General features: G+C 40.1%; 1 protein-coding gene and 1 long non-coding RNA gene across 13 annotated transcripts in view; one reads left to right on the forward strand and one right to left on the reverse strand.

The window, feature by feature from the left end:
- The window catches only part of ST3GAL3 (ST3 beta-galactoside alpha-2,3-sialyltransferase 3), a 165,477-nt gene that overhangs the window by 27,365 nt on the left and 110,854 nt on the right, over nucleotides 1-27,258 (forward strand). For 4 of the 12 annotated variants that reach the window (XR_014527878.1, XM_083510791.1, XM_083510797.1 and 1 more), the window contains 3 exons: nucleotides 2,382-2,429; nucleotides 4,746-4,874; nucleotides 18,661-18,703. The exons of 1 other annotated variant lie outside the window; for it this stretch is intronic. Coding sequence is in view for 8 of the 11 variants with exons in the window: in XM_083510791.1 (XP_083366917.1) it covers nucleotides 2,382-2,429; nucleotides 4,746-4,874; nucleotides 18,661-18,703 (220 nt within the window). In the remaining 3 variants the exon portion in view is untranslated. Of the gene's footprint in view, nucleotides 1-2,381; nucleotides 2,430-4,745; nucleotides 4,875-18,660; nucleotides 18,704-19,929; nucleotides 19,992-20,097; nucleotides 20,159-27,258 lie in introns of those variants that run through there. 7 more of the 12 variants (XR_014527880.1, XM_083510798.1, XM_083510799.1 and 4 more) reach the window with 4 other exon arrangements.
- On the reverse strand, nucleotides 12,104-18,722 carry LOC310710198. The gene is made up of 2 exons (XR_014527887.1): nucleotides 18,634-18,722; nucleotides 12,104-12,274 (listed from the first exon to the last, which is right to left on the reverse strand). It is a non-coding gene; the product is annotated as an uncharacterized lncRNA (long non-coding RNA).

Consider the following 27,258-nt stretch of genomic DNA (forward strand, 5'->3'; position numbering starts at 1 on the left):
GTGTGTCTGTGTCTGTGTCTGTGTTTATCCTTTTAATAGTGGGGTGTCAGTGAATGGATAAAATATTGTGGTCCTATCGCTGCAAAAGAAACAAAACATACATGGAAAATTGTTACATGTGATTTTGATAAATGTATTCTGAGGGACTCAAATTTCAGATTGGAAAAGCAGACTTAATAAAGACTTTTAACAGCAATCTCAATATTCAATTTTCTCATTGTGTTCAGGAATTAACTGTTGCTAGTTGGATGTTTGCTTTTCATTATTTTCCATATCAACTGCCTTTATTTGGAAAGGACCATATTTGAGTAGACCTTTGTTTCAGGTTGTTACTGTACCAATGATGCATGCAGAATTGGCTCTGTGTGAAGGAGAAGTTTCTCTGATCAACACATTTGCACAATAATACATAAGTAACTTCTAGACGTTAACAGCTATAATTCTTCCTAATGTTCTCACTTGTGAATTAAAGCTTTATTTTGTTCTGCTAATAATACCTTGTTTGGTGTAACACAGTTAAAAAGCTGTGTGTATGCATATGCATTTCCTGTATATGCTTCAATCGTAGTATTTCTGTGAACTAAATCCAACTTGGAATGGAGAAGGGGATCTGGCAGTAGACTTAGCATTGACTGCGTGAAATAGCAGGGCACTTTTCCAGGAAGCAACACATCATGTGTTAATCATGCTTTTTAAAGAATTTATTCACAGATAATGATGTGTGTATAGGAGTTCTAGGAATAGCCACAATCTAGTTAATGTTGTTGTGTCAAGTGGGCTTTACGTCTAGAGCAGATATGCATGATAGATGTTGACACTACAAAAAGTATTACTTCATTGCATTGAGTTTGTGAATTACAACGTGAGGTTGGAGAAACTACCTTGATCAGTAGGAGCTACTAGCTGGAATTTTGTTCTTTGATCTTGTGATCTTATTTTTGAGATGGAATCAAAATATCGAACACCTTACCTAACACTGACCTGATTTGCATGCAACACTGAATAAATTTTGGTTTAGTGTGTATGAGCAAATGTTTGGATTCCCAGATCGAAGATTGTGCTCCTCCTTTGGTCCTCCTGCTGCTACACTATCTGGGGCTAAGCTATGGTTTGGTTCTGCATTAGGTGAATGTACCAGTTTTGATAATACATTTCTTCATTGTTGTCCAGTGTGTACACTTCTTTAAAGGAGCCACCAGATTAGTGTTGGTCCATCACTATGTTTGGCTTGGGATTACCTGCAGTATGTAATACAAAAACTGCATCAATCTTTTATTAAACTTAAAGTATCTCTGCAGGGCCTGTGGTTCATTTTGTGATTCTCAGAACTCTTTCCAATACAGCATACAATCTGTACATACAAGTCTAAACCTTCAGAATAAAAATGGTTTATTGCTAAACATGATTCTGCTGAAATCATTATTCCTTTGGACACAGAATATGTCCAAATGGCTTGAGGGATATTGCAAGGAAAAAGAAAGTGGGAAATGAGTCTTATAAAGCATAGAATATATTGGGATCTAAGTCAAACTTGGGAAAATTCACATAATAAAAGTGTCCATCCCTTCCCTCCCGGCTTCCATCCACTGTTGTTGAGGGTTCCTTCTGGTTTTAGGTTTCACCATGTTGCTTGCCCTTTTTGGGAAATAGGGAATTATGAATGATCTTGAATTTTATCAGTTGAATTCTGTGTCTGTCAACTGGCTTCCACAATCTTTCTCTCCATGATCTCTCTATTACATTGTGAAGTTAAACCATGGACAGTGTTGAAACAAAATGTCCTTAGACTCAAGAGACCATATAATTCCAGTAGTGATTTTAACAGCTATGCTTGTGGTGGCATTTGCTCTTAATGCACATGTTATCTCTAACATAGTCCTTGCTTCTCTTTCATATGTATTAGATACCTTCTTTTACTCACATGATGGAATGTAGCACATGGGTATTCTATGACACAGTAATTTGCTAACCTGTTTGACTAAGTGCACTTCATTCTCTCTGTCACAGCAGAGGAATAACTCAGAAAAGAAACTGCAAGACATTTGAATAATAATTATGAGGCATTAGTAGCTCCTCAAAGGCAGCATGAAGCTTGCTCCCTACTGAATTTCTGCTGTGGGACAAAAATTAGGTTCTTTTAGGACTGCCTACCTGCTTCCTGGAAGGAATATAATTCTGGGCCAGAAGTATTTTTAATGTTTCACTCCAGTGTGATTGATCAGCTGCACATGTAGCACAAAAAATGCCGTGGTTAGAGTTTCTTTGCTGAATGTGTAGCCAGTACACTGATTTTATTGAGGAAGAGGAAATAGGAGCCTCTTGTAAACAAGTAATGGATTTATATGACAAGGGAAAAATGAACTTGTACTCTTGTGTTACAGATTCAGTGGTTCTTTCCTCTGACTCCGTTGGACGTTCAATAGGCTCAGGTACAACAATCCCTCCCCCTCCCTTCCCCCTCTCATAAAAAGACTGCCATTTAATTTATATGTGACAGCCATGTTGGGAGGCAGAGAAGAGGCTGTCAAGCCTAGTTCAGGATTACCCTTCAAAGTAGCCCTTGAAAGAATTCTAGCAGATGAACTCTCTGTCTTCAAAAGGGAATTACTTAAAATTACTTTGTGTGCCATGGCAACTCAAAGCCACTTACAGTGGAACTGCTTGTTTCCTTGTGTTGCATTTTTAGTGCTTCAGTTGTGAATTTGACTAAGCATTTGTTCTAAGTGGCAGACACATTAGATGCAGGGTGATACTATAGGACTTTATTTCAGCGATAGGGAGCCTGCTGCCTTTGGATATTACTAGACTTCAGCTTCCATTAGCCCTATCTAGCATGATCAATGGTCAGAGATGATGGAAGTTTAGTTCAACAAAATCTAGAGTGCCACAGATTCCTCATTCCTGCTTTATTGTGCTCCTTGCCACCTCTCCACATTCCTCAAATCAGCTGACCTGTTGATTGCACAACGGATCCACATTGCACAAATGGTATTCCTCCATTCCCAGATGATATCCTGCCTTGTCATGCCATTTGGTGGAAAGGGTGGATATAAATTTAACTAAGGATAATGATAATATTTTTTTCTAGGCAGAGGGTTTAGTTGCATCTAATGTATAAATGTGGGATGCGGGTGGCGCTGTGGGTAAAACCTCAGCGCCTAGGACTTGCCGATTGCATGATCGGCGGTTCGAATCCCCGCGGCGGGGTGCGCTCCCGCTGCTCGGTCCCAGCGCCTGCCAACCTAGCAATTCGAAAGCACCCCCGGGTGCAAGTAGATAAATAGGGACCGCTTACTAGCAGGAAGGTAAACGGCGTTTCCGTGTGTGCTGCGCTGGCTTGCCAGAGCAGCTTTGTCACGCTGGCCACGTGACCCGGAAGTGTCTGCAGACAGCGCTGGCTCCCGGCCTTTAGAGTGAGATGAGCGCACAACCCTAGAGTCTGTCAAGACTGGCCCGTACGGGCAGGGGTACCTTTACCTTTACCTTTAATGTATAAATACACATGCACACCTTACCACCACCCCAACCATACAGTGGATTGTACACTAATTGGAGAAAAATACTCTTCCAAAAGAGAGTTCAGTTAAATAGATCACTTCTCCATTTTTGGGAAGAAATCCTGTTGAGGAATCTGTTCAGGAGGGAAGATGAAGGTATGCAAAGTTTTAAATGTGGAGTTTTAGCAATGTTTGTTGAGACATATGGAGTTTATGAGCCAGGGAGAAACTTCATTTTGCTTTTCGATTGTGACTGAACTTTATAATCTTACAAATTGGAGCCTAAAACCAAATTCTGTCCCTTGGGTCACTTCAGGTCACCTATGAACCAGCACTGCATAGAGTGTACCTTCGGAGTGCTATTACTAGGATGGATCAGTGTTCTGGCTCATAGCTTTCTACCACAACACAAGTTCTGATATTCTGTTAAGGGCACGTACTCTGCAATGTGCGTTTCTGGAAGAGGAAGGATAGGAAATTTCTCATTGTCCAGATTTTGTTGCAGTCCTAAAGAGGTGTGATGCCCCCAATAAAAGAAGCTTTGTTCCCCTCCCCTTTAAAAACTAGCCTCGTCCTACCCTATCCCATTAAAAGCTGCTTTCAGGATTTCTAATTGTACTCTGGGAAGAATGTTTGCTGCCTTCCAACATGGTCCCAGGCTCCTTCCTGCACAATAATCAAGCACAGCTTGCTGCCTAACACTAATAGCAAAGCCTTGTCAAAAGGGTGCTGAGTTACTAACCTCAGATGGGGGTCTTTTAAAAAGCACAGGCTGCTTCCTGCTCTTCTTGCTTCATTCTTGAGAATGTGATCCTAAAGGCTGGTTGGGCAAGGGTGCATGATCTTGCTCACAGATTGCCCAGCTTTGCTTGAAGAAGGGAAATATCATTAAGTTTTAAAGAGATCCAATTTAGTACTTGCAGATACTGTTGCACTAGTATCTCTGTGTGGGGCAAACATCATGAGGTGTTAGAAGACAATAAAAAAAGGGGGGGGGGAATCAGTTCCTCTGTCTGCCTCAACAAAATTTGATTATTCAGTCTTTATACTAAAGTAGCCAGCCATGGAGAGAAAGCTTGGAACCGGTTACAGTTTGTTAAACAGCTGCATGTTAAAGTTATTTAATATTAAGAGCTTTGGCTTTTTTGTGCTTCGAGCTCTGCCTACTAGAGAAAAAGAAGCTATGTAATAAGTTTGAGTTGTGTGGTCTGTTGCTGGACTGAGGGATAGCTTTCCTTGTTAAAACAGGAAGGAGAGAGAGAAAATCCACATCTCTTGTGCCTCTGTCATCTCTCCCATCACATCTTGCTGCAAACCTGGGAACAGGCAAAGCTAAGAGAGAACCTGTCGCTATTCCACGCATTCCAACCATTCCTAGTAGGTACTGCTTCAGGTTGGGGAGAGAAAGGGGGGAAATCAAATGATACACACACTAAAGAAAAAATATTCTTCAAGGGTTGGAAACTTGCAATAGGTGACTTGGGAGTGGGTAGGTGCTTCCTCTGCTCATTGGGGCTCGGTTTGGATGATTTTAAATTTAAATTCCAGCTGTGTAGTTTTCCAATTATATGAATACATAATAACTCTGAATTTGCTCATAGTTCATGTTTACATCTATTTTTTCCTACCCTCATTTTCCATTTTTACCTTCTGATTGATTCCTAGATTCTAAACAACTGAAACCAGAAATTTCTGTGACTGTATGAAATCCCTTCTACATTCATGACACCAGATGTTTTAAATGGAAAGTTGCATTAAACAACTTATAATGTCTTCTGGGTTCTTAAAAGTAAACTTTAAATAGGGTATCTGAGGGTGCATATTCATCTTTGAAAAATACCTTGCTATCTGAAAAAACACCTGTTTCCACATGAACCAATCCATGTGTTATGATATGCTTTGGAGGCTCTTTACTAGCAGGCTGTACAATCAGAGATTAGGCAGGTAGCAACCACAGAACTGTTATTTTCAGTGGTGCTGTCCTGGTTCTGGAATCTCTTGCTGTGACTGCTCACTTGGTACCTGTTGTGATAAGTTTCAGTGCCAGGACAAGTCCTTTTTATTTGCCCAGTCATTTAAGTCGTTTTTAGCAGCTATTTTATTTTAATTTTTGTTTTACTCTGTTTTGTGTGACAATTTTTACTGGCTTACTATTTTTCTGTAAATTTTTATACACTGTTTTGAAAACTTTGATTTAAAAGCTGCTTCGGAAAAAGTTGAATTAATTAGCATGCATTTGGTTCAGTCACATGCAGGATACTGCATGCTTGCCCCAATCTGAAAAAAGAAATGTGATGCTCCAGGGCCTTGACAAGGTGCCATACCTAGCAGCCTTCTTTCACCCTGGTGCACTCCAGATGTTTTGAACAACAACTCCTATCATCCCTGACCATTGGCTGTGCTGACTGGGACTGAAGGGAGGTTGAGTGTAGTGGTTCCCAAACTTTATGCCCCTGCACATCACTTGACAATTGCTGTGGGTCTTAGTGGATCACTTAATTATTTTTCTGCCTGTGGTCACAGTTGTACAGTGGTGCCCCGCAAGACGAATGCCTCGCAAGATGAAAAACTCGCTAGACGAAAGGGTTTTTCGGTTTTGCGTTGCTTCGCTAGACAAATTTCCCTATGGGCTTGCTTCGCAAGATGAAAACGTCTTGCGCTTTTTTTTAAAAGCCACTTGAAGAGGCGCAGTTGCGACGGACCGTGCTTCGCAAGATGAAAAACATCGCAAGACAAAAAGACTCGCGGAACGAATTATTTTCCTCTTGCGAGGCACCACTGTAATGTGCTATGCCAGATGCTACATGATTTTTAATTACATATTTATTACTTCTTTTATTTTTTATAGTGTATTTTGCAGTAATACAACTGAATTCTATCGTTTCAGATTGTAATATGATTATATACAATATATAAGAAATAAACAATTAATTAAATGCAAGTAATATGAATATTTAATGCGATAGATGTGCTGTCTCCCATCTTCAAATTAATAGATGTGCTGCAGAACACTCAAATGAGGTTCATGAACCGTTGTTGGTCCATGGTGTAATCCAAAACATCTGGAGAGTACCAGGTTGGAGAAGGATGTGTTATGTGTTGCTTTGACATTTTGTATGTGTAGGAAGGACTTTGTGGCTATTTAAAGTACTTCTCAGGTAGCCTCTATTAGGGAATCTAGTTCATAGCATACTGAAAAAGCAGGCCCTCTTACACCCCAGGGCATCAATTGAGGTGGTGAGGAAGTTGCAACACGTTTGTCCTTCCAGTCACATGGCTTCTCACTTTGAAGTTTTGGGTTGGACCTCTAGTCATTGTTCTGATTTTATGCCCCTATTAATTTTTCCAATCTTCTTCCTAGTGCCATATGTCCCTGAAGATGTGAAGTTGCTTGATGGCATAACTTGTGCGTTACACGTGTTCCTTCCTTTTCCATACCAGTTTTTATGACCAACGGCTCTACCTTTTCTTATCTTCTGTTGACTTCTGCCTTTCTACTCCAATATACATCTGGCCCCTTTTCACAGGAATCTCTGTAGACTAGAACCTCTGGGGATAGGGAAGGATGCCTTTTGCTCTGAAAAAGCACCAGCCTACCTTCAAACCCTAAATGGTCATCTGTATGTGTTGAACCATTTTCTTGTGGGATTATTTCTGCTGTGTAGGAGACAGTTAGATTTAGAGCTTATCCAGATATTTGAAGTCCTGGGTGTTTTCCTTTTCCCTAGTCCCAGTGCAGTGAGCGCTGTAATCTGTCCAAATATAATGAATGAGTGTGTAAGGTAGCTTAGTTGCAGAGGGATAGCCTGTTTGCTGTCTTTTCCCCCCCTGATAAAAATTAATGGAGCACTGGAGATGTGCATTTCAGCCACGGAGAAGGGCGTATATTTTTAGAACAATCTAAAAAATGGCAGACATTGATGTTGGAGGCTGTTTTTATGGATAGCTTCAAGCAGGGGTTGGCAGACCACAGGCTTGATAGATCTTTGTTTTTTAGTAGAACCATGAGAACCACCAGCCACATGCAGGTGCAAAATGGGGGCACAAGCAGGCTTCTGCAATCTGCACACTTCTCATTTAAGGCCTCTGAGCAGAGCAATTTGGTTTCAGGCCTAGAACTGATCTCTTGGTCATTTCACATGCAAATCTAGTCCTGGATACCCCTCAAGTTGTCTTTCTCTCAGTAACTTGAATTTCTAAAGGCTGTGTGTGTGGACTTTTAATGGCTTCTGTTGTTCAATATCTAGCAGTTAATTCCACCCCTGATAAATCACCTCAAGATTTGTCTGTGGATCCTGATCTGCCTTCTGCCTATCTCTGACTCACAGGACACACCAGTCAAGAAACTAGTCAATAACTTTATTAACTCTCTCAAAATAACAGAACAGGCACAGACGGTTCCTGCTACTAGTGCCACCTGGTGATTTAACTATACTGTGACACTGTCCACAGAAGTGACTAGAATTTTGATGTTGTCTTACTTTTTTTTTAGCACTACTTAGCTATACAGCGAGGGGACGCAGCCTCAGAAGTTTTGCGGGAGGGGAGTTATTATAATGCTAACCTTTTTAAAAGGCCACATAATGGAGCAAATACTTGAGGGTGTGTGTTTGTGTCTTGGCATTGTTGACATCAAACTTGCTATGCATTATGTGCCCTTGTGAATGTTTGAAGTACTGTTCTTAATTGCATTAAACCCAATAACTTTTCCATGTGACATTATATTGTGTTCTAGAAAATTCAGTGTCCCTGAAACAGACACACTTTGTTGATGGACGCTGTCTGGATCACATGCAACGAAAGAACAAGAGTTGAAGAGTTATATTCAGTTTAGATAAATGGATAACTTTGAAAGGCCAGTTATGATTTCCAAGAATTGATTAATCTTCACAAAAGAATAAACTTCAGCAAAGAGCAAATCAATTTTGTTATCTTATATAATTATAATTATTGAAAAAAATATTAGGGATGTAGATTTGATCTAAGCATCTAAACTGGTATTATCAACAATTGATAGTAAAATAAAACTACCAAAGAGCACTTAGTGTCTATTTAAAATGAGAATCATGTCCCACTCTGCTATGCCTCTTCATTGTGTGGCTGTATAATTGCATTTGTCATCTACATGCTGACATACTACATACTTTCAACCACAGTATTTAGAATTTGACAATTGACTGGTTTAGTGTTCTTTGCCCACAATGTAAAAGATTCCATGATTCAATGAAACAGAGTGTGTCATGGCTAATCTGCTGTTTACTACCCTTGGTCTTATGCGGTTAGAAACTTGAATTGCATAATGCAAAGGGCACCAAAATAAATAATTCTGGATTTCAGGGTCTGGACTCCTGAATCAGAAAACTGTCTTTACCACTATCAGTGCCCCGGAGGGATACTATTAGAGGACCATGAATGATCTGTCTATTTTTTGTTACCAGATGCAAGAAATAAGCTTGTGTTAATGAAGCAAATGAGCTAATGTTTTCATCTGCCCTCATCTCTCCCTGTAGGGTTAGGGAAATGGATTGCTACAATTAGAGGACTCTTACAATTCTTGAGATAGTTCTATTTCTCAAACCTGTTCTGACATCTTTCTGTCTTGCTTATGTATTACTTCTGGAGGAGGACCTGCTCTTGGGTAGGGCTGATACTAGGCAGCAGCATCTAATATTTCCTAGGGGGAAACCTCCACGAGAGCTTAGCTTCCACATCATGTCTTTCCTGAGGGCATTTCTCAGTCTCATCTAATATTTCTTTGACTTGGGTGAAAGGTTTCTGAGAGTGACATTTGGAGCTTTTTGCTCTGGGGTTAAGCCTGTAGGGTTGCCATAATTTGAAGGGCAAAAAAGAGGACACATTTGCCAACTTCTACTTTTAACTATGGGACGCGGGTGGCACTGTGGGTAAAACCTCAGTGCCTAGGACCTGCCGATCGTATGGTCGGCGGTTCGAATCCCCGCGGCGGGGTGAGCTCCCGTCGTTCGGTCCCAGCTCCTGCCCACCTAGCAGTTCGAAAGCACTCTTAAGTGCAAGTAGATAAATAGGTACCGCTTTATAGCGGGAAGGTAAACGGCGTTTCCGTGCGCTGCGCTAGTGCTGGCTCGCCAGAGCAGCTTTGTCACGCTGGCCACGTGACCCGGAAGTGTCCTCGGACAGCCCTGGCTACCGGCCTCTTAAGCGAGATGAGCACGCAACCCCAGAGTCGGTCACAACTGGCCCGTTCAGGCAGGGGTACCTTTACCTTTTACTTTTAACTATGGCTCACTATGATGACTTTCATTTTACATACCCATGAAAAAGAGGACATGTCCTGGGAAAAGAGGACACATGGCAACCCTAGAAAGGGTACAACTGCATGCTCAGAAGGACATTGCTTTCATGCTTGGGAGATTATTTTTTTTACTAGGTCCAAGGAAATGAAGGAGACTTCAGCTTCCTTATAAAGAAGGTAGTCCAGAACCTTTGCTTCCAGCCACTTCCTTCCTTCCTTCCTTCCTTCAATTTTTTCTATCCTTTTCTTCACCGCCAGGTGATTCCGGGCTGAGTCACATGGTAAAAGTACATAAATAAAATACAACGTTCATACCAAATAAACAATATAAATTATATAGTTCACTACATCTGCTCCTTTTTAAAAATAAACCAGGGGGCTCCATATCTCATCCACCAACCCCAAGACCCCAAGGCTTAGAGAAAGAGAAAAGTGTTTTTTATCATTTTAATTTTGTTTAATAAAATAAAGCAAATATAAAGAGCAAAAAGCAGTTTCAGCAGGTTGAAAGCAGCACAAGGTTGGACATTATAATTGATCTTGTTCTAAAACATTACAAAAAACACCCCCCCAAACCTGTTATGCTGGTTTATATGAATTTTTTTGTACCAAGTTACTTAATCATAGTTACTATGGACCAAATTTTATCAATCTATTCAGATATAGTAGGAAATTGGCTTCTCCCCCTTCTACCTGCAGGATTCTCCTTTGCATCCTGTCTATGAACAGAAGGAGCATATCTCTGATACGTTAGGACAGTGTTTCCCAACCTTTTTTGGGCAAAGGCACACTTGTTTGATGAAAAAAATCTCGAGGCACACCACCATTACAGCCCCGTGACGTCAGCGTGCAGCGTCACGCCGGGAGGGACGCACGAAAGTGTAAGTTTCAATTTTTTTCCCTCCCCCTTGCCGGGGAACCTCCAAGCTTTGGGGGTGGGGGGGGAGGAGGCAGCAAAGCGAGGCAGGAAGGAGAGCGCGGCTTGGCTGGGTGAGCTTTGGCAGGGGCAGGGAATGAGAGCCGCGAGGCGGGCGCTGCGGACGGAGGCGCTGCCCGCCATGCTCGCAGGCAGCCAGGCAGGCAGACGGCGAGAGCCCCGCACTGGGCGGCCTCTCCTCGCCGCCGCCGCCCCGCCTCTCGCCGCCCGACTCGCCCGCCTCCCTCCAGGCAACATCTCGCGGCACACCAGGCAACATCTCGCGGCACACTAGTGTGCCGCGGAACAGTGGTTGGGAAACACTGCGTTAGGATATCATATGCCCCTGGAAAATAAAATATTTCTGCTTAGTTAACTAAAATATGTCATTCCAGAAAATGATGAAGAAATAGTGTTTAGCTTTATAACTGCTGCTAATATAACAGCTAAAAAATAGGAGGAGGGGAGCATTTTTCACCCATTTCCCTATTTCCCCGTAAGTTTGCTATGCTGCTTTTTGTGCTGCTTTCAAGAGTCCCCCAGCCCTCCCAAATACATTTGGAGGAACACCAAGGTGAATTGGCAAGAGATTCCCCTGTCCTCCACACACTACCAGGAGTGTTTTTAGCAGAAGTCTGCTCAAGGGATGCTCCCACCAGTGGGAGGAAACTTAGGTTCCCAGCCAGTATGTCCTGATGATAGTTTTAAACAATGCTGTATTATTTATTTTTTTAGAGAAAACTGCTGATGATTAGAAAAACATTTTATTTTAAGTTCGATGGTGAAGTCTGAGTTTGTCTTTTGTGATCCAGAATGCTCTACTTCAATGCTACTTTGAGGACATCTCTGCCTGGGGCAGTAGAGCTTTTTCTACTTGATAAATAATTGCCATGATTGCCCATAAAGTTTCATCAGTTTCAATGAATTGTAGAAGCTCATTTGTTCTGCAGAACATTTCCTTGGTTTCCTCCAGTTCATCTTTGGGTAACAGTGCTTCCTCCATGTTTTATATCCCCATGACAGTTTAATTGGGAGTTGGCTGATGGTTTGCCAATTCCTGTTGTACCTTGTTTGTCAAGTGCAGCAGTTCTTTTCTACTATTAGTCTCCTTTCCACCTCTCATCTCTATTGGCTATGGGATATGAGTGTCTGTGGGTGGGAATCTCCATAGAAATAACCTTTAATCTAGTCTTGTAATAAAATATTCCTATGTCCTCTTATTTATTATTTGTTATCTTTTGCAGATCAAGTTGACTCGCCCCAGAGGTCACCAAGAACTTTTGCACATTACTTTTTTGTTAATATTATCTTTGACTTTTACTAGGAAATATGATACGGCTTCTGAAGTGGAGCAAAACCTCTTTTGTGAAACAGTCACTTAGGAATGTTTAACTACATTTACACAAGGATTCATGGCACTGAATGAAATCACAGTTTATGTAACAAAGACCTGCATGTGTCCAAGTACATAACTTTTTAGAGAAGAAAAGACAAAGATGATGCATATTCCCTTTCTTTTTGAGTTTTCTATGAGTTCTTTATACTCCTGTCTGGAAGATTTCCGTAGTTTTGAAGGCTGCCCTGAATTTACTGTGGAGAAGAAAAATATTCACATGCTTAGAATTTGCTATCTCTGACATGTCTGCGAATAAGCTCTGAGACTACCGGTCCCCATTTTCTTTTCTCTTTTTTTGTCTCAGTCCTTGTTTATTCAGAAGATACATACAGGCAAAACAGTGGATTACTAACTCTTTCATTGCTAAGGTGATATGGAGCTGGCAGAGTGCCACTGAGAAATGTTCTGGATGTGAGCCCAGAAAAGAAGTTTCTGAGGGGTCTAGTCAGGCATTTTCATGGGAAAGGAAATTTTACTGAAAATGCAGTACCTGAATTACATAACTTGCTAAACACTCTAAATCAAAGGATGGCATTCATGATTGAAGACTGTTTATATGAATGTTTGCTCCGTGAGAAAAATATAAAGCAATTGGCTATAAAGTATCTTTATTGATATAATAGGTGCATGGAAGTTATTCTAGTTAAGGCTTTCATGTTGGATATTATCTGTAAGAAATAGCAACGAGAAATAAATAATGTTGGTTGGCTGTTACAAACAGCCAGCCCATTAAGTAGTTGTGTGCAAACCATGGTAAGGCCACTGGGTAAACTGTCATCAAGACTCAGTTTGGGATGGGAGGTTCCTTTCTCCCCAGAAACCAAAATAATCAGGTGAACTGTGGCATCACTTCTCATCTACACCTACCTGTTCCTCTGTGATATTTTTCTGGGAAAGTTATTATCCGTTGTCTATTGTATATATATATACACACGCATATCCCAAGGGCCTTACAAGAGCACTCCAGTATTCAGATTGTGACCCAAAGAAACTCACACTGTGCTCTTGTGTATTTCAGAAAACATGTTAGTTTCTGGGCCAACTCTACTAGGCAAGAGAGCTGTCTTCTAGCAGAATAGAACTAGGGTTGCAATGGTAAATAGTTCCCCTAGCATATTTCAGCTACATCCTGCCCAGACAGTCATTTTAATTCCATAAGGGTTTATTCCTTAAAGTATTTTTCCATGTATAAGATGACATTTTTTCTGATTTTTTTATGATAAATTGAGGGTCGTCTTATACACGGGTTAATATGCTAAGTAAGCGAGGGCTGGTGCTACGGCGGTAGCAATGAAATGTCCAAGAGGAGGCATCTTATCCCCTCTTCCCAGCTTAGGAAGAGTATTTGGTGAGTGCCAGTATGTGGTGTATTATGGCACCAGTTCCGTCAGCCAGAGCAGGGGATCATCAAAAAGCTGCTCAACAGCTCAGCGAACTTACAAAAGAAACTCCACAACTGTTGAGGGCTCCCAAAAATAGGGGTCGTCTTATACATGGGGTCGTGTTATACACGAAAAAATACGGTAATCTGTAATCTGCAGATATGTATACGCGTTATGTCCCAAGGAAACGTTGTAACAGTCCTAGAATCATAGAATTGTAGAGTTGGAAGGGACCCAGAGGGTCATCTAGTCCAACCTTCTGCGATGCAGGAATCTCAACTAAATTATACATGACAGATGTTTAACCTCTGCTTAAAGAAACTCCAAAGAAGGAGAGGCCACCACCTCTTGTGGGAGTCTGTTCCACTGTGGAGCAACTCTTACCGTCAGAAATTATTCCTCATGTTTAGTCAAAATCTCCTTTCTTGTAACTTGAATCCATTGGTTCAGGTCCGTTCAGTAAGAGAATGATCAGAAAGATTAGTCTGAACTCTCACCAATATAATGAATTCCCTAACTCTCCGAATATATTGAAACTCTGAAACAGGTTTCTCAAACTAGAAACTTTTAATGAACATCGGCATGGGCACACCACATTTTGTAGAACTGCTTGTCTCAGACATTAGAAGGCAAGATTCAGAAACAGGAGGCTAAAAGCTAATACCAGTGAACCTCAACGGAAGGTTGTCTTGGAGCCAGAGTTAACCATGTATTACTATTATCCAAAAGTGCAAAGAATCTAGATTCATTCATGTTCTTTCTGTGTTGTCTTATTAGGAAACTTGAAATCAGTTAACCTAATCAATTAGGTTAGGCTGATTGGCCACCAAAATTCCCATTGCAAACTGAGGCTATGACAAGTAAGGTGGTACATACAGAGAGAGCAAATGGATGGAATTTATGCATAGAGCATGGGTCAGTTCCCATAACCAGCAGTGTATAGGCATATTTCTAGAACTGTACCACAAATGTGCACATAACCCCTTAGCATAAAAGTGGGCTGTACCTCTTATTCTTTTAATGAGAGCAGACATTATAGATTCCACAAGAAGGAATGTTGTCAGGTAGCAGCTGAAGTTGTAGTATCTGTGTTCTTTGGTTTGACTTGTGTATACAATTTTTCATAATTATGCTTGTGGAGTATTTAGTCCGATTTGTGGTTTGGCCCCTGAGGAATACACACTAGAGACAAATTAGTTTCCTTCTCTCTGTGTAAACATGTGGATGCAGCTGGAAAATGTGAAGGTGGATGGATTGTACATGCGTTTGCTCTTTCTGCTGTGTTGTCTGTTTGGGTGGTCTGTTGGGAGCTGGGCAATTAGACTAAGCATTTCTCACTTAACTGTCCAGCAGTTAAACTGATCCTAGATGTTCAGAGGAAAGTTCCATATTTGTGCCAGTGTTTAGCTTGGCATGAAAAGTGTGTAGTTTATTGAGCTTGCTGTGCTTGGCTGTAAGTCTGTTTGTGTTATTTCTGCTACACTTTTATTATTAAATCGTTGGCAGTAGTAGGTTCTCATTTGAAACTAGGGTGCCCTATAGCTTAGAAGAATACAGTATGTTTTTATCTCTCTTGACCCAAGGCCTAGTGTGCTTTGTGGTATGAGGGGAAATTGTTTTCTTGTACTTGTGATATGCTAGGGTTATCTGTGACACATTGCACTATGCGGTACAAAGAAAGTTAGTCACATGTTTTCATATTTTTGTTCCCTATGTTCTTAATGTTTCTACTTTTCTTAATTGAGTAAGATAGCTCTGCTTGAATCGTTTCAGATGGGCAGGAGTTCCTCTTCACATCTCTTAGTATAGCAAGGTCAAGTTTCCCTAATCATTCATTGGTCAGTGTTCTCATGCAGTGAATGCTTTTGTTGCCCTTTATTTCAGGTGTAGCTTTCTCTATGATATCCAGAATAGCAACAGGTCCCAAACCTTTGTTAAGATTGATTCACTCATTAGCACATTTGTTTGAATTGTTCTTTCTTAATACTTACCTATAATTTTTTTTTTAAAGTGTGAAATTTCTCAGTTTTTGATGCATGGAATAAAACATTTTTACCTCTTTTTTATTACCCCTATACTTTAATTTCAAAATATTTGCAGTATCTACTTTTCCAGGCATAGGCAAACTCGGCCCTCCAGATGTTTTGGAACTACAACTCCCATCATCCCTGACCACTGGTCTTGTTAGTGAGGGGTGATGGGAGTTGTAGTCCCAAAACATCTGGAGGGCTGAGTTTGCCTGTGCCTGTACTTGACTATCAATGGCAAATTTGGATGGCCTTTTAGGCTACAAAGTATATATTATCATGCAAGCACATCATTAATTATTGTTGAATATGTATGATATAATTTACTTTCTTATAAATCTTATAAATCAGTCTGAGAACTGATTATTCAAATTTTCTATATATATGAGTTTCTTTTTCAAGAATCTTCAGCTTGTGAATGTGGATCTCCCACCTTCCTCTGTACGCTCTTATGAGAATTGCACCACACATATGTGTATCAGTAATAGACATTTTGAGATACTTTTTTAAAGATAGAAGTGGTAAGACTACTCCTTAAGAAGCCCTCATTGGATTAGAAAAATCTAAGCAATTATTGGCCAGTTGCCTATCTCCCCATCTTGGGCAAGGTTCTTGAGTAGGTGGTCATGGACCAGATCCAAGTGCTCTTGGAGGGAACTGATTTTCTAGATCCATTTCAGTTGGGGTTTTGGCCCGGTTTTGGCACAGAAACTTGCTTTGGTCACCCTATATAAAGACCTTTGTTGGGAGAGAGACAGGAAAAATATGTCCTTGGTCATTCTTCTTGACTTCTTCTGGAGCAGCTATCAGAGTAGGCGGTGGGTGGCATTCCTTTTCAGTGGTTCCAGTCCTACTTGGACAGTCTTTTCCAGAAGGTGATGCTTGAGGAGTGCTCTTTGACCCCATGGAGGCTTCATTGTGGGGTTCCTCAGGGTTCATTTTATATCCCATGCTGTTTAACATTTACATGAAACTTTTGAGTGGGTTCATCTGGAGCTTTGGAGTCTGTTGTCAATAATACACTGATGACACACAGCTCTACTTCTCCTTTACCATTGTCTTTCCTTGGTAATGGACTGGATGACAGCCAACAAATTGAAGCTCAATGCAGATAAGACTGAACCACTGTTAGTGGGTGGTTCTCTACACTGGATGGATGGGAGGTTGCCTGCTCCTGATGGGGTTGCTCTCCCTTTGAAAGAGTGGGCATGTAGCTTGGGGATACTCTTGGAACCTTTGCTGTTGCTTGATGCTAAATTGGCTTTGGTGGCATGGCCCAGCTGTGCCCCTAGCTGCACAGTGAGAGCCTAACTTCTGTTGTTAATTACTCTGGTAACCTCTAAGTTAGATTACTGCAACACATTATATGTGGTGCTGCCTCTGAAGATGGTTTGGAAACTTCAGCTGGTGCAGAATTCGGCAGCCAGGTTGCTCACTGGGGCAATAATATGTTTGAGCATATTAGACTGATCCTGGCCTGACTGTTGCTTGTAAGCTAGTTTCCAGGTCCGATTCAAAGTGCTGCTTTTGACCTATAAAGCCTTAAACAGCCCAGCACTTCAATACCTCAAGCACCACCTCTCCCTGTATAAACTGACCTGGACTGTTCAATCATCATCTGAGACCCTTCTTCATGTGCTTCCTCCATGTGAAGTCCAGAGGGTGGCAACACAAGAACATGCCTTTTCTGAAGTTCAGAGAGTCGGAGTATGGCTCTTCAATAAGTAACAAGGGTAGATTGTATTGCCACAGTAAAGGGTCACTAGGGTCTGTTGGGTTTAATAGGTCTGAAGGAAGCTTAAAAGTCAATTTGCATAATGTATGACACTTGGTTGTTTGCATCAAATTTATATTGATGCCCACAAGATTTTGTATGGTATTGCAACAAATGACTGAGATATCCACCCATGTCGATCCCCACCCAAAGTGACTGGTGCCTGTTATGAGTATCATTGCTCAGGAGATACCTAGCAAATCCACAATGCTTAATCTTCAGTTGAAGGCATTGGAATTTTAGAGTGTTCAGAGTTTCCTGTCTTAAGCTGTATTTCATTTATATTCCTTGGAACTTTTTGCCTGTTGCAGACTTTGTGTTGATCATGGGATTTATTCAATTGTTTCCTGCATGATTTTACCTCTTGCAGCCCAAATGTGTAGATAATATGGATCAGGGAAAGTATATAACACTTGCTTTCAGATTTGCACTCACTCAGTGTTAATGATTTGTCTTCTCAATAGCCTTCCTAAAGGAAAGTTTAATTATATAGTATGTCTTGTAATTAAAATGCTGTTTCTCAAAATGCAGTATTGTTGGCTTGAAAATGTGACATTGTTATCTTGTCTTTTTAAAAGAATGTTGTGTTTTTGCTGGGGTATGGTGAGGTGATGGAATTCATTTGAAAGTTTATTTGACTTGATGAGAAGGTGTAAATGCAGCCTGTAAATTTTGCACATCAGCACTTGAAGCAGCTGGAAGCAGGGCTGCTACTGTTCCTCCTTTGCTAGGCAGGAATGCAATTTGGATTGAAACCTCTGTAAGACTTGAGACTGCCAAATGGAACAGGATGGGAGGTTGTTGATACTCCCTTCTGCTATACCCTTTTGAGTAAAAATGCAAGGGTTAAATGTAGTTCTTGGCTATGCTTTATACAGACTACAGCATGTGGAAATATATCAATACCCAATCAAAAAACAATTATTCTGGGGTGTCTTGCGCTGTTTCTATAGGGAACCCTATTTTGAAGGTCCTCCCCAAGTAAATGCAGGCTTTGTATTTAATTGTGGCAGGAGTTACAAAAGAATCTGTTAGAAGGTGAATGATCATGCTTCAGAAAATTTGCATGACAACTCGCGTTCAGGATCAAGTTGAAAGAAGTATGTGTGTATATAGAAAATGCAAGTGCATCTTTATTCTTTTTTCTAGGTTCTTTATGTAAAATAGTCTATTTAGTTCTGACTTTAGAAATTAAGAAACCAGAAATTATTCATCTGATGGTACATTTAACAAGAACTTCTTGATTTATTAACTATGCTGTCATATCCAGTTTCTAAACTTTTGTGCCCTTCACAAAAAATTATCTTTTTGAAAAGTTTCTGCTCTCTTGTAGGACACCTGATGATGAAAAGTTGTATTGCCTTAATTACCTGAACTCTCCTGCTTTTGTCTTTCAGAATATGACAAACTGGGATTTCTCCTGCAGCTGGATTCCAGACTGTGAGTAGAACTATGGAAAGGCTTTTTATTGATCTAGCATTATCAGTTTCCTCTGGAGACAAAATAGATTCTGATCCCTAGCTCTGTACGGTAGTGCTCAGTAGTATAGCACAAAATTAACAGAGCTGGTTGGCAGCTTCTTCCTATTTTGCTCACAACTTTTCTCTTGGTCAATAAGATTCACAATTGCACTTTTTGTTGTTGATAGCTGATTGCACTGCACAGTCTCTTCTCAGGAATAAGACCAATGGTGGTAACCTGTACTCCCCCTCCCCAATTTGGCCACTGTATTTTTTTAATGTTGTTTTTATTAGTACTGAGAAGCAACTGGTGCTGTTGAGCCCTGTCATAACTCTGGTATTTCAACCTCTTCACCAAGACTAGTGTGACCATAGGGATGTGATCTCCCTCTCTATCTTCTCATTGGATCGATCTGACCTGATGAATATTCCTATCTGTTCTTCAGTAAGGTATATCACCTTGCCTTGTCTATGTCATAAACTTTAAAATTAGAACTAAATTTGTAAAATGACAGATCACATTCCCTGAACAGGTTTCAAAGGGCAGAAGCTTAACATTGTTTTAGATGTGGGTACTCCATAGTTGACTGAAAAAGTCAACCTGTGCTGTCAGGCTTACAGTCTAGAAATACATGACACAAAATGAAAATGGAATGGAAGTGGGGAGAAAATAAGCAAATTACAAGTTTTTAGTTACAAGTTGTTCTAATAACTAGATGGCGAGCGGATGTGTTAAGAAATTGCTGCTCTCAGGTATAACAAAGGAATGGCTCTGCATTCCTTCTCTTGCTTTTGCTGCAGCCTGATGTAATGGCTGTAATGTAATGACTGCCAATGGAGGACAGAGCCTGGCTTCTCAGCAGAATTGGTTGTGGCCCAGCATCCTCTCTTTTCCTTCCCCTGTTGTAGCCTGATATTAATGGCTGCTGCCAAGTGACAGTAGACGGAGCTGTCATTCAAAACATCTGAAGGGCACCAGGGTGGGAATTGCTGTAGTAAGGGCATACACAGTTATCTGATAGGTAGCCGTGTTGGTCTGCCATAGTCAAAATGAAAAAAATCCTTCCAGTAGCACCTTAAAGACCAACTAAGTATCTGAAGAAGTGTGCATGCACACGAAAGCTCATACCAAGAACTAACTTAGTTGGTCTTTAAGGTGCTACTGGAAGGAATTTTTTCATTTTGACAGTTATCTGAATAATGCAGTGACAAATTACTGAGGAAATGGTAGAATTAAATTTTCTCAAGCAACTTCATTCAAACTAATTGTGAGTGCTTGTCCTACACATAGAGTAAACTTGGAAAAAAATTTAAATTTGAACAATTGTCAGCAATTGTGTTTAATATTGTGCTTTTTCTGTTGCTTCATTTCAGGTTACTATTTAATAGCCAGTGCAGAAGTATAAAACAGGTGTGAAATGAAGACTAGATTGAAGTAAGCCATAACCAGTGATAAGGTGCAGAGAACTATGTTAGTCTGTAGCAGTAAGAAGATATAATAACAAAGTGTGACACTATGAGGCATGGGTGGGAAACTGTTTCCAGCAGGCAGAATGGCTGCTAAGGTTGTCTAACCCCTGTGGGCCATTTTGGCATTCTGTCAGGTGGCACATTTTCCTTTGCCCTTGCAGTTTGAAATCAAACATACGGCTAAAGGCAAAGAACTTAACAAGTGCTGCTGATCAGGTGGCAGGTAGGCAGGAAAATGGCCTTCTGGCTAAAATGATCCCTATTTAGGCCCACAGGTCAGAAGTTCCCCACTACTGCTATAAGGCATGCTGACTAGTTTGTGGCACACATAATTTTCCTCAAGCAGGGGAAGGTTTTGTAAGATTCATTCACATATATGCCACTTTCCACCTTTTGATAAGATGTGTATACACACATGCATATACGTGCACACACACGCGTATATGAGTTAAGGTATGTAAGAATATGACAACACCAGCACCCTTTTATTTCAGTTTTTCATGTGTTCATGTTCTTCCTTATGCCATGCTCTTTAATATACCCCTATTAGTTTTCAGTGTATGCATTTTTCTGTATGCACTTATTCCTCTTCTAACTCATCACATATTATTAAAATATTGTAGCCAGGACTCAGCCTTTCTGTATGTGGAAGACTGGAAGCCAACAAGTCTCATCGGAAGAGAGTTAGTAGAATAGAATTGGCTAGCCCACTAGCATTATTCCTCTCTTCTTTGAGTGCATCCACTGACTCAGATCAGATGGAGCAACTTTTTGCTTCAACTTCAAGATTCCATGAGGAAGACTTCATCAGCAGACATAAAAAAAGTGATTCATGCTTTAAGTGTTCTAGTTTGAAGTAGGAATAAGCCAGGCCATTCCTCCCTGTTCTTCTATTTTGGAGATACCTCTCACTCACTAACTTCCAGCGCTCTGCCCTTCTTAAGCAGAGGGACTGGATCATGGCCTGTATGAATTATGAATATTGACCAAGTAGAAGGTAGTATCCAGTCTAGCCCAGTGTTGTTTGCTCTGACTGGCAGTGGCTCTATGGAGCATATGCAGAGGTTTTTCTGCACCTGTTAAAAGTCTCCTTTTAACTGGAAATGCCAAGGATTTGTTAGTGCCTCTTGTGGAGGCCAGTTTGGGCTTCATTTCAAACTTCAGGAACTAATAAGTTCTGATTGTAGACCACAAATTCCTGTCAATAATTAAAGGTATAGTAATTTGATTTGATTTTTTTTAATCTGCCCTACCTATTTTGAAGGGGGTTGTCAACAATTTTAACAAAAAAAACCCCACATTATTTACAAAAATAGATAATTTGGGCAATTTCATGCAAATCACTAACTGAGGTCAACCATTTATGTTAGAATGCTAGCGAGAGAAATCTAATGTCTGCTAACGAATAAGATTTAAGGTTAATTTGGGGCAACAGTCTGTCCATGTTATTTTGTTAATTTGTTTTTAGATCCAAATTCCTAAATACTCCAGCCTATCAAAAGGCAATGGTTGAGCATTACACAGAGTTCCAATTTATTCAAATTCTTGAGTATCTAGCAAGAAATCTGAATTTGGTGACTACCTGCACAGGTCAGGTATAGCTGATTGGGTAGTTGTACCAAAAAGAAATATTTGGATAGATTACCTGGACATTTAGAAAGCATACATGAACTAAATATTGTTGTAATGGATTAGGAAATGCAGTATTATTCAAATATTGTTGATTTTACTAACAGAGGTGTGTGTGTTTGTGTGTGTGTGTGTGTGTGTGTGTGTGTGTGTGTGATTTAAAAATGAAATATTACATTTTTTCATTGAAGCCCACAGTTTTCCGGCGGAACTGTATATAGCATGCTTTCCTTTGATCCATTAGCAATCACTGGATGTTTCCAGTGCAATAGCAGTGTCTTGTTGCAAAAATTGAAGATTCCAAATGTGGAAAACAATATTTTCGCAGATTGGCAAGAAAGTCAAAGGAAAGGGTTAAAAACTAATCTCTCTCTCTCTCCAGAGCTCAATGCAGAAGATAATCCTGGGGCAGGGAGAGGTTCAGAGTGGAAGACATCTGGGCATGGTGCTGCATGGATATTATGTTCTGGTTGATGACCCTGTTGACAGAAATGGTTTCATTATATGGCTGTTTTGTAGATGTGATTGCCCCTGTGGAATTCTATTGCTGATATGTAACTCTGTAACAGTGCCTTAATTGGCGATGGTGTCTCCATGCCTGTATGACTTTGTGAAACAGAGCTTACTGAGCTCTGACAGGGAATTCTTTATCTTTTTACCAACAAAGATAAAACAAATGAAGAAACTGTTTTTTGTTAAACTAGCTTTTGAATAATGCATATTCCTTGGCTCATAGCCATGATGCATCTATATTTGGGATATTATTCAACTGGTGTAAATATAATGTGGTATTTTACATTGGGCTGCTTATGACTTTCTCTTTCTTGTGATCTCTGCCTCTTTTTTTACATTGTTGACGTTCAGCCTGTACTGTTCAATGTGACGTAAGTCACACTTGTTATGTTCGCAGCTAGGTAATGATTGCTTGGTATTATTTTCTAGAATTCATGGGAATTGAAAGGAAATGAGAAAAGGAGGCTTTCAGTATATGAAGGGGGGAATATTAAGAGTGAGCACTGTGTGAAACTGCATGCGGGCTAATATTGTCAGGCTGAAGTTCTGCCAAATAAGCTGTGTTCACACTGAAAATGAAAAGTTGGGGTGCAGAAACAAGTGCAGCCTCATAGGTTTTTTTTAATTGGGTGGTAACTTGCACATAAAGCTTTAATCAAATCGGCAGCTGCTACACTTACTGACAGGCACACTGTAAGCTGAGTGGCTCTGGCAGACATTTTAGGCACTATATGTAAATTATGCGAAGCTATAGATTGTAGGACTGTTTCTTGACCCATATAAACGTACTTGGCAGTCATTCCATTGTCTAGCCTGTCGCTAGAAGAGTAACCTTGCATCAACAGTCTGTGCTTAATCAACTCCATAAATAATTGCAGATGGCAGCGTTACTACAGCATGTATTTTGAAGCCCAGAAACATGGATTTGCTATAAACCACACAGATTAACTAAAATAGTGTGTGTAGTAGTAAATAAACTATAGTATTTATTTGGTGGCTGCATTAGTTACTTGCAATGTTAGTGTCAGGTGCTGCGTGCACATACATTCACAAACTTTTAGTAGTGCTGGCTCCAGGGAGATCACATAATTGAAACTAAGGACTCATGGGAGGGCTTCCCCACCAGCCATTTTCCAGACATTCTGCAAGCTCTGAGGATTTGTCTTTGTTTTATTACATACTTGTGTTATATCTCCCATATCTATACTAGAAAGGACATATTACACTGTAATTGCAAACTTCTTTGTAAGAAATAAAATGTGTAGAAATTGAGGTCTTTGTCCAAAATAAGAGGAGAGCCAAAAATAACAACCTTCAACCTCTCAAACCCAAATGAAACTCAACCCAGACTGCGAGAAAACCATAAAAATGGAGGCAGCCTAAGCTTAGGAACCCATGGAACTTGAGTTACTAGTGTTTATTTAAATGTCTTCCCTACACAGCATTAACAAAAGCTTAAGCAGATTCCTTTGCCTCTTATTTCTGGGATGGTCTTGTGAACAGTGTTTTTCCACTTGAAGCTGAAGACACAAGTATTTAAGTTTTAGGAGGGCATAAATAAATACTTTGGCAGATCTGACTACTTTTACACATACCGTGATTGCATTCAGATTAGATTACTGCAGTGCATTCGATGTGAGGCTTCCCATAAAGAAGTTCAGAAACTACAGCTGGTGCCGAGTGCTGTGTTCAGCTTTGTGGAATATATTACTTCCGTATTATGTGAATTGCAATGGCTTCCTGTTTGTATCCAGGCACAATTCAAAGTTCTGGTTATAACCTAGAAAGCCCAAAATGGTTTGGGACCAAGATATTTGAAGGACCTCTTCTCCCAACTAAGTTCAACATAAAGAGGCCTTGCTCCATGTCCCTTTGAAGGTTGGTTGGGACTTATTGTTAGTAGAGGGAACTCCCTCCATTGAGAAGCCAGGTTAGCTCACTCTTTTAGCCTTCAGGAAAGCAGTGAATGAAGACATTCCTGCTTCACCAGACATTTTGTTTTTTTAATTCCACTACCAATGTGGTTTGTGGTGTTGCTTCTGTTTCTTTATCTCTCTGTTATTAACTGTACAGTGGTACCTCGGGTTACATACACTTCAGGTTACATACGTTTCAGGTTACAGACCCCGCTAACCCAGAAATAGTACCTCGGGTTAAGAACTTTGCTTCAGGATGAGAACAGAAATTGTGCTTCGGCAGTGCAGCAGCAGGAGGCCCCATTAGCTAAAGTGGTGCTTCAGGTTAAGAACAGTTTCAGGTTAAGAACAGACCTCCAGAACAAATTAAGTTCTTAACCTGAGGTATCACTTATTGCAGTGATCTTGGAGCATATTATCTCTTTAAACAGAGGTTTGCCATGGATGCTTTTGAGATTCCTGTATTGCAGGTGGTTGGTCTAGATCAGTGTTTTTCAACCTTTTTTGGGCAAAGGGACACTTGTTTCATGAAAAAAATCACGAGGCACACCACCACTGTGTGCGGAGAGGGAGATGTCAGAGCCCCGCTGCTCTCTATGGGGAATCGGATGAGAGCGGACCGCCTGTCCACTCTCATCCGATACCATCCGATCTGATCCCCACCCAGGATGGATGGAAAATAGGGTGGACACAGTCCGGTGCCCGCCTAGTGGGCGAAAATTTGACTTTTTAAAAAATCTTTTGAATTTTTCAATTTTTCCCACGGCACACCAGGCAACATCTCGCGGCACACTAGTGTGCCGCGGAACAGTGGTTGAAAAACACTGGTCTAGATGACTATGAGTCCCTTTCAACTGTAGTTCTGATTCTATGGTTGAGCAGTGATTCAAACCAAAGGCTCTTCGGTCTATACCCAGTACACTATTCTCTTCACTACTGTGTGCGTCAAGAGATGTTTCATTTGAAATGGCTTTGAGCTATATGGTTCCAAGTTTGTCTTGCTGATAACAGTTTATCTTTAGCAAAAGGAATTATGTAAACTCATCCACCAAAATGCCCATTATTATTTTGGTTAGTTTTGGAGTTGTGCGGGTTTTTCCCTACTAGAATATGTAGATAAACTAGATGGAATATATAGATATGTATTTGCAAAATTAAACTGACTGGAAATAGATCCTACTAGGGTAAGGGCTGATTAGAAGTTTGTTCAACCTTTTGAATGGCAGAATTATATATAGAATATGCAGTGCTTAAGCTTTTACAAGGAGAAATCCAGTAATAAAAGAATGAAATTGAGGTGAAACATAACCTCAATAAGAATGAGAAATTTCATAAGAATAAAATTGAGGTGATAATTGCAATATAATAAAACAGAACTAATATTAGGTTAACATATTAGGGGCATCTCTGTGTGAAACAAATTTCCAGTCCTGCACACAGTTACCTGAGAGTAAGTCCCATTTAAATCATGGGTAGTCATGCATTGGATTTCACTGTTGTTAAGGTTGTAGATACTCATCACTAAGAGTATTTTAAATCAGATCTGACAAATCCCCAGTGAATGTACATTATGGGGCAGTCCCAAATTGATATGGAGATGCACTGGAAGAACTAATGTCTTTTCATTCTTTAATGGCTAGGATTCTTCTCGCCCACAGGCAAATAAGCAATTGCTTTAACTGTTCACCCATGCTCTGGTGAGCGATTTTGCCATACTCCATGGCTTTGTTTTGGTTTTATGTTATTTTTTCTCCATGGTTTTCTTCATAAGTCATTTTAGTTTGTTCTCAGTATTATCTTCTGAAATTTAGAGCTCATTCTACTAATAAAAATATTTTGTTATTAAGCTGTTAAAACATGTTTTATTTAAAAATCAATGCAGAAAGTTTTAATATCAGTTTTGGCCCCCACTTCCCTCTGTGTCTCGTGGAGCTGGGCTTTGTGTAAGCTCACCACATGCACAAATAACTAAAATAAATTGTTTTCATCCTTTCCTTACTCATTGTGCAAGGAATTTAAATCAATAATGTCTGCCTTCTTTCTAGCTTACTGGTGCGTATATAAATGCAGCTGTATTATTTTGCACAGTATCGTAAATTGGAGTCCTGGCATGAAAGAAAAATGAACAAAAGTGAAACAGAATTGTACTCTGTGATAATAATGAAATATAACTCTAAGCTCAATTAAAACTGGCTGGACCAAGACCATCTTGGTCCACATATGAAGTTTGTGGATGATAGGCATCTTATTTGCCAGAGGGAAAGCTCCAGAATGTTTGGTGTTGGCAGGGCAGTAGCTTCTGTTTTAACATGATAACATGACTATTGCTGTTGGGGCAGATTAGCTCTCAACCCTCTCAAAGATAATAGAATTCACATTAATCTCCATCCTGTCTGTGTCTTTTTGAGTCTTGCCTCTTGCATGAAGTCTGATTATATTACTATGCAATTTGTAGGTTGCCCCGTAACTCACTATTGCTTTGAAGATCCCAGCTATTTTCCAGTATGGGATCTTGCAAATCAGAGGCAGATCTAGAATTATGAAATGACATTGCAGTGGGGATTAAATTTGCTTTGATTTCTTAGTTAGGCCCTTGACCTATGTGTAGTATATGATAGTGGTAGGTTTGTTGGGATGAGGGGGGAGGACTGCTATTCTTTGTGCTTTGGAAACATGGCGTAGCTGGAGCTGATTTTGAAGCTCCCAACACAGGAATGGTGACAGGCTTGCAAATGGAAATGGAAACTAAAAAGTGTTGTGTTTTTTTAAAAAATCTGATTAAAAATGTGTATTGGCAGGGATGTACCTGCCAGATGCTTACTTTAACAAATAATCAGCCTATCATCCACCACTTGGGGGCTTTTCTATAAAATAAAAAGTGATAATTGCAATATAATAAAAACAGTTTGAATAGACATAAAAGCTTTGTTTGGTGAAAACTGTAAACAGGTTCCAAGGAAGTATATATTTAAAGAAGTGTCTTTGAATTCTGAAACCATCTGTAATA

This window comes from Podarcis liolepis (assembly GCF_965112155.1).
Source record: "Podarcis liolepis genome assembly, chromosome: 6".
NCBI lineage: Eukaryota > Metazoa > Chordata > Lepidosauria > Squamata > Lacertidae > Podarcis > Podarcis liolepis.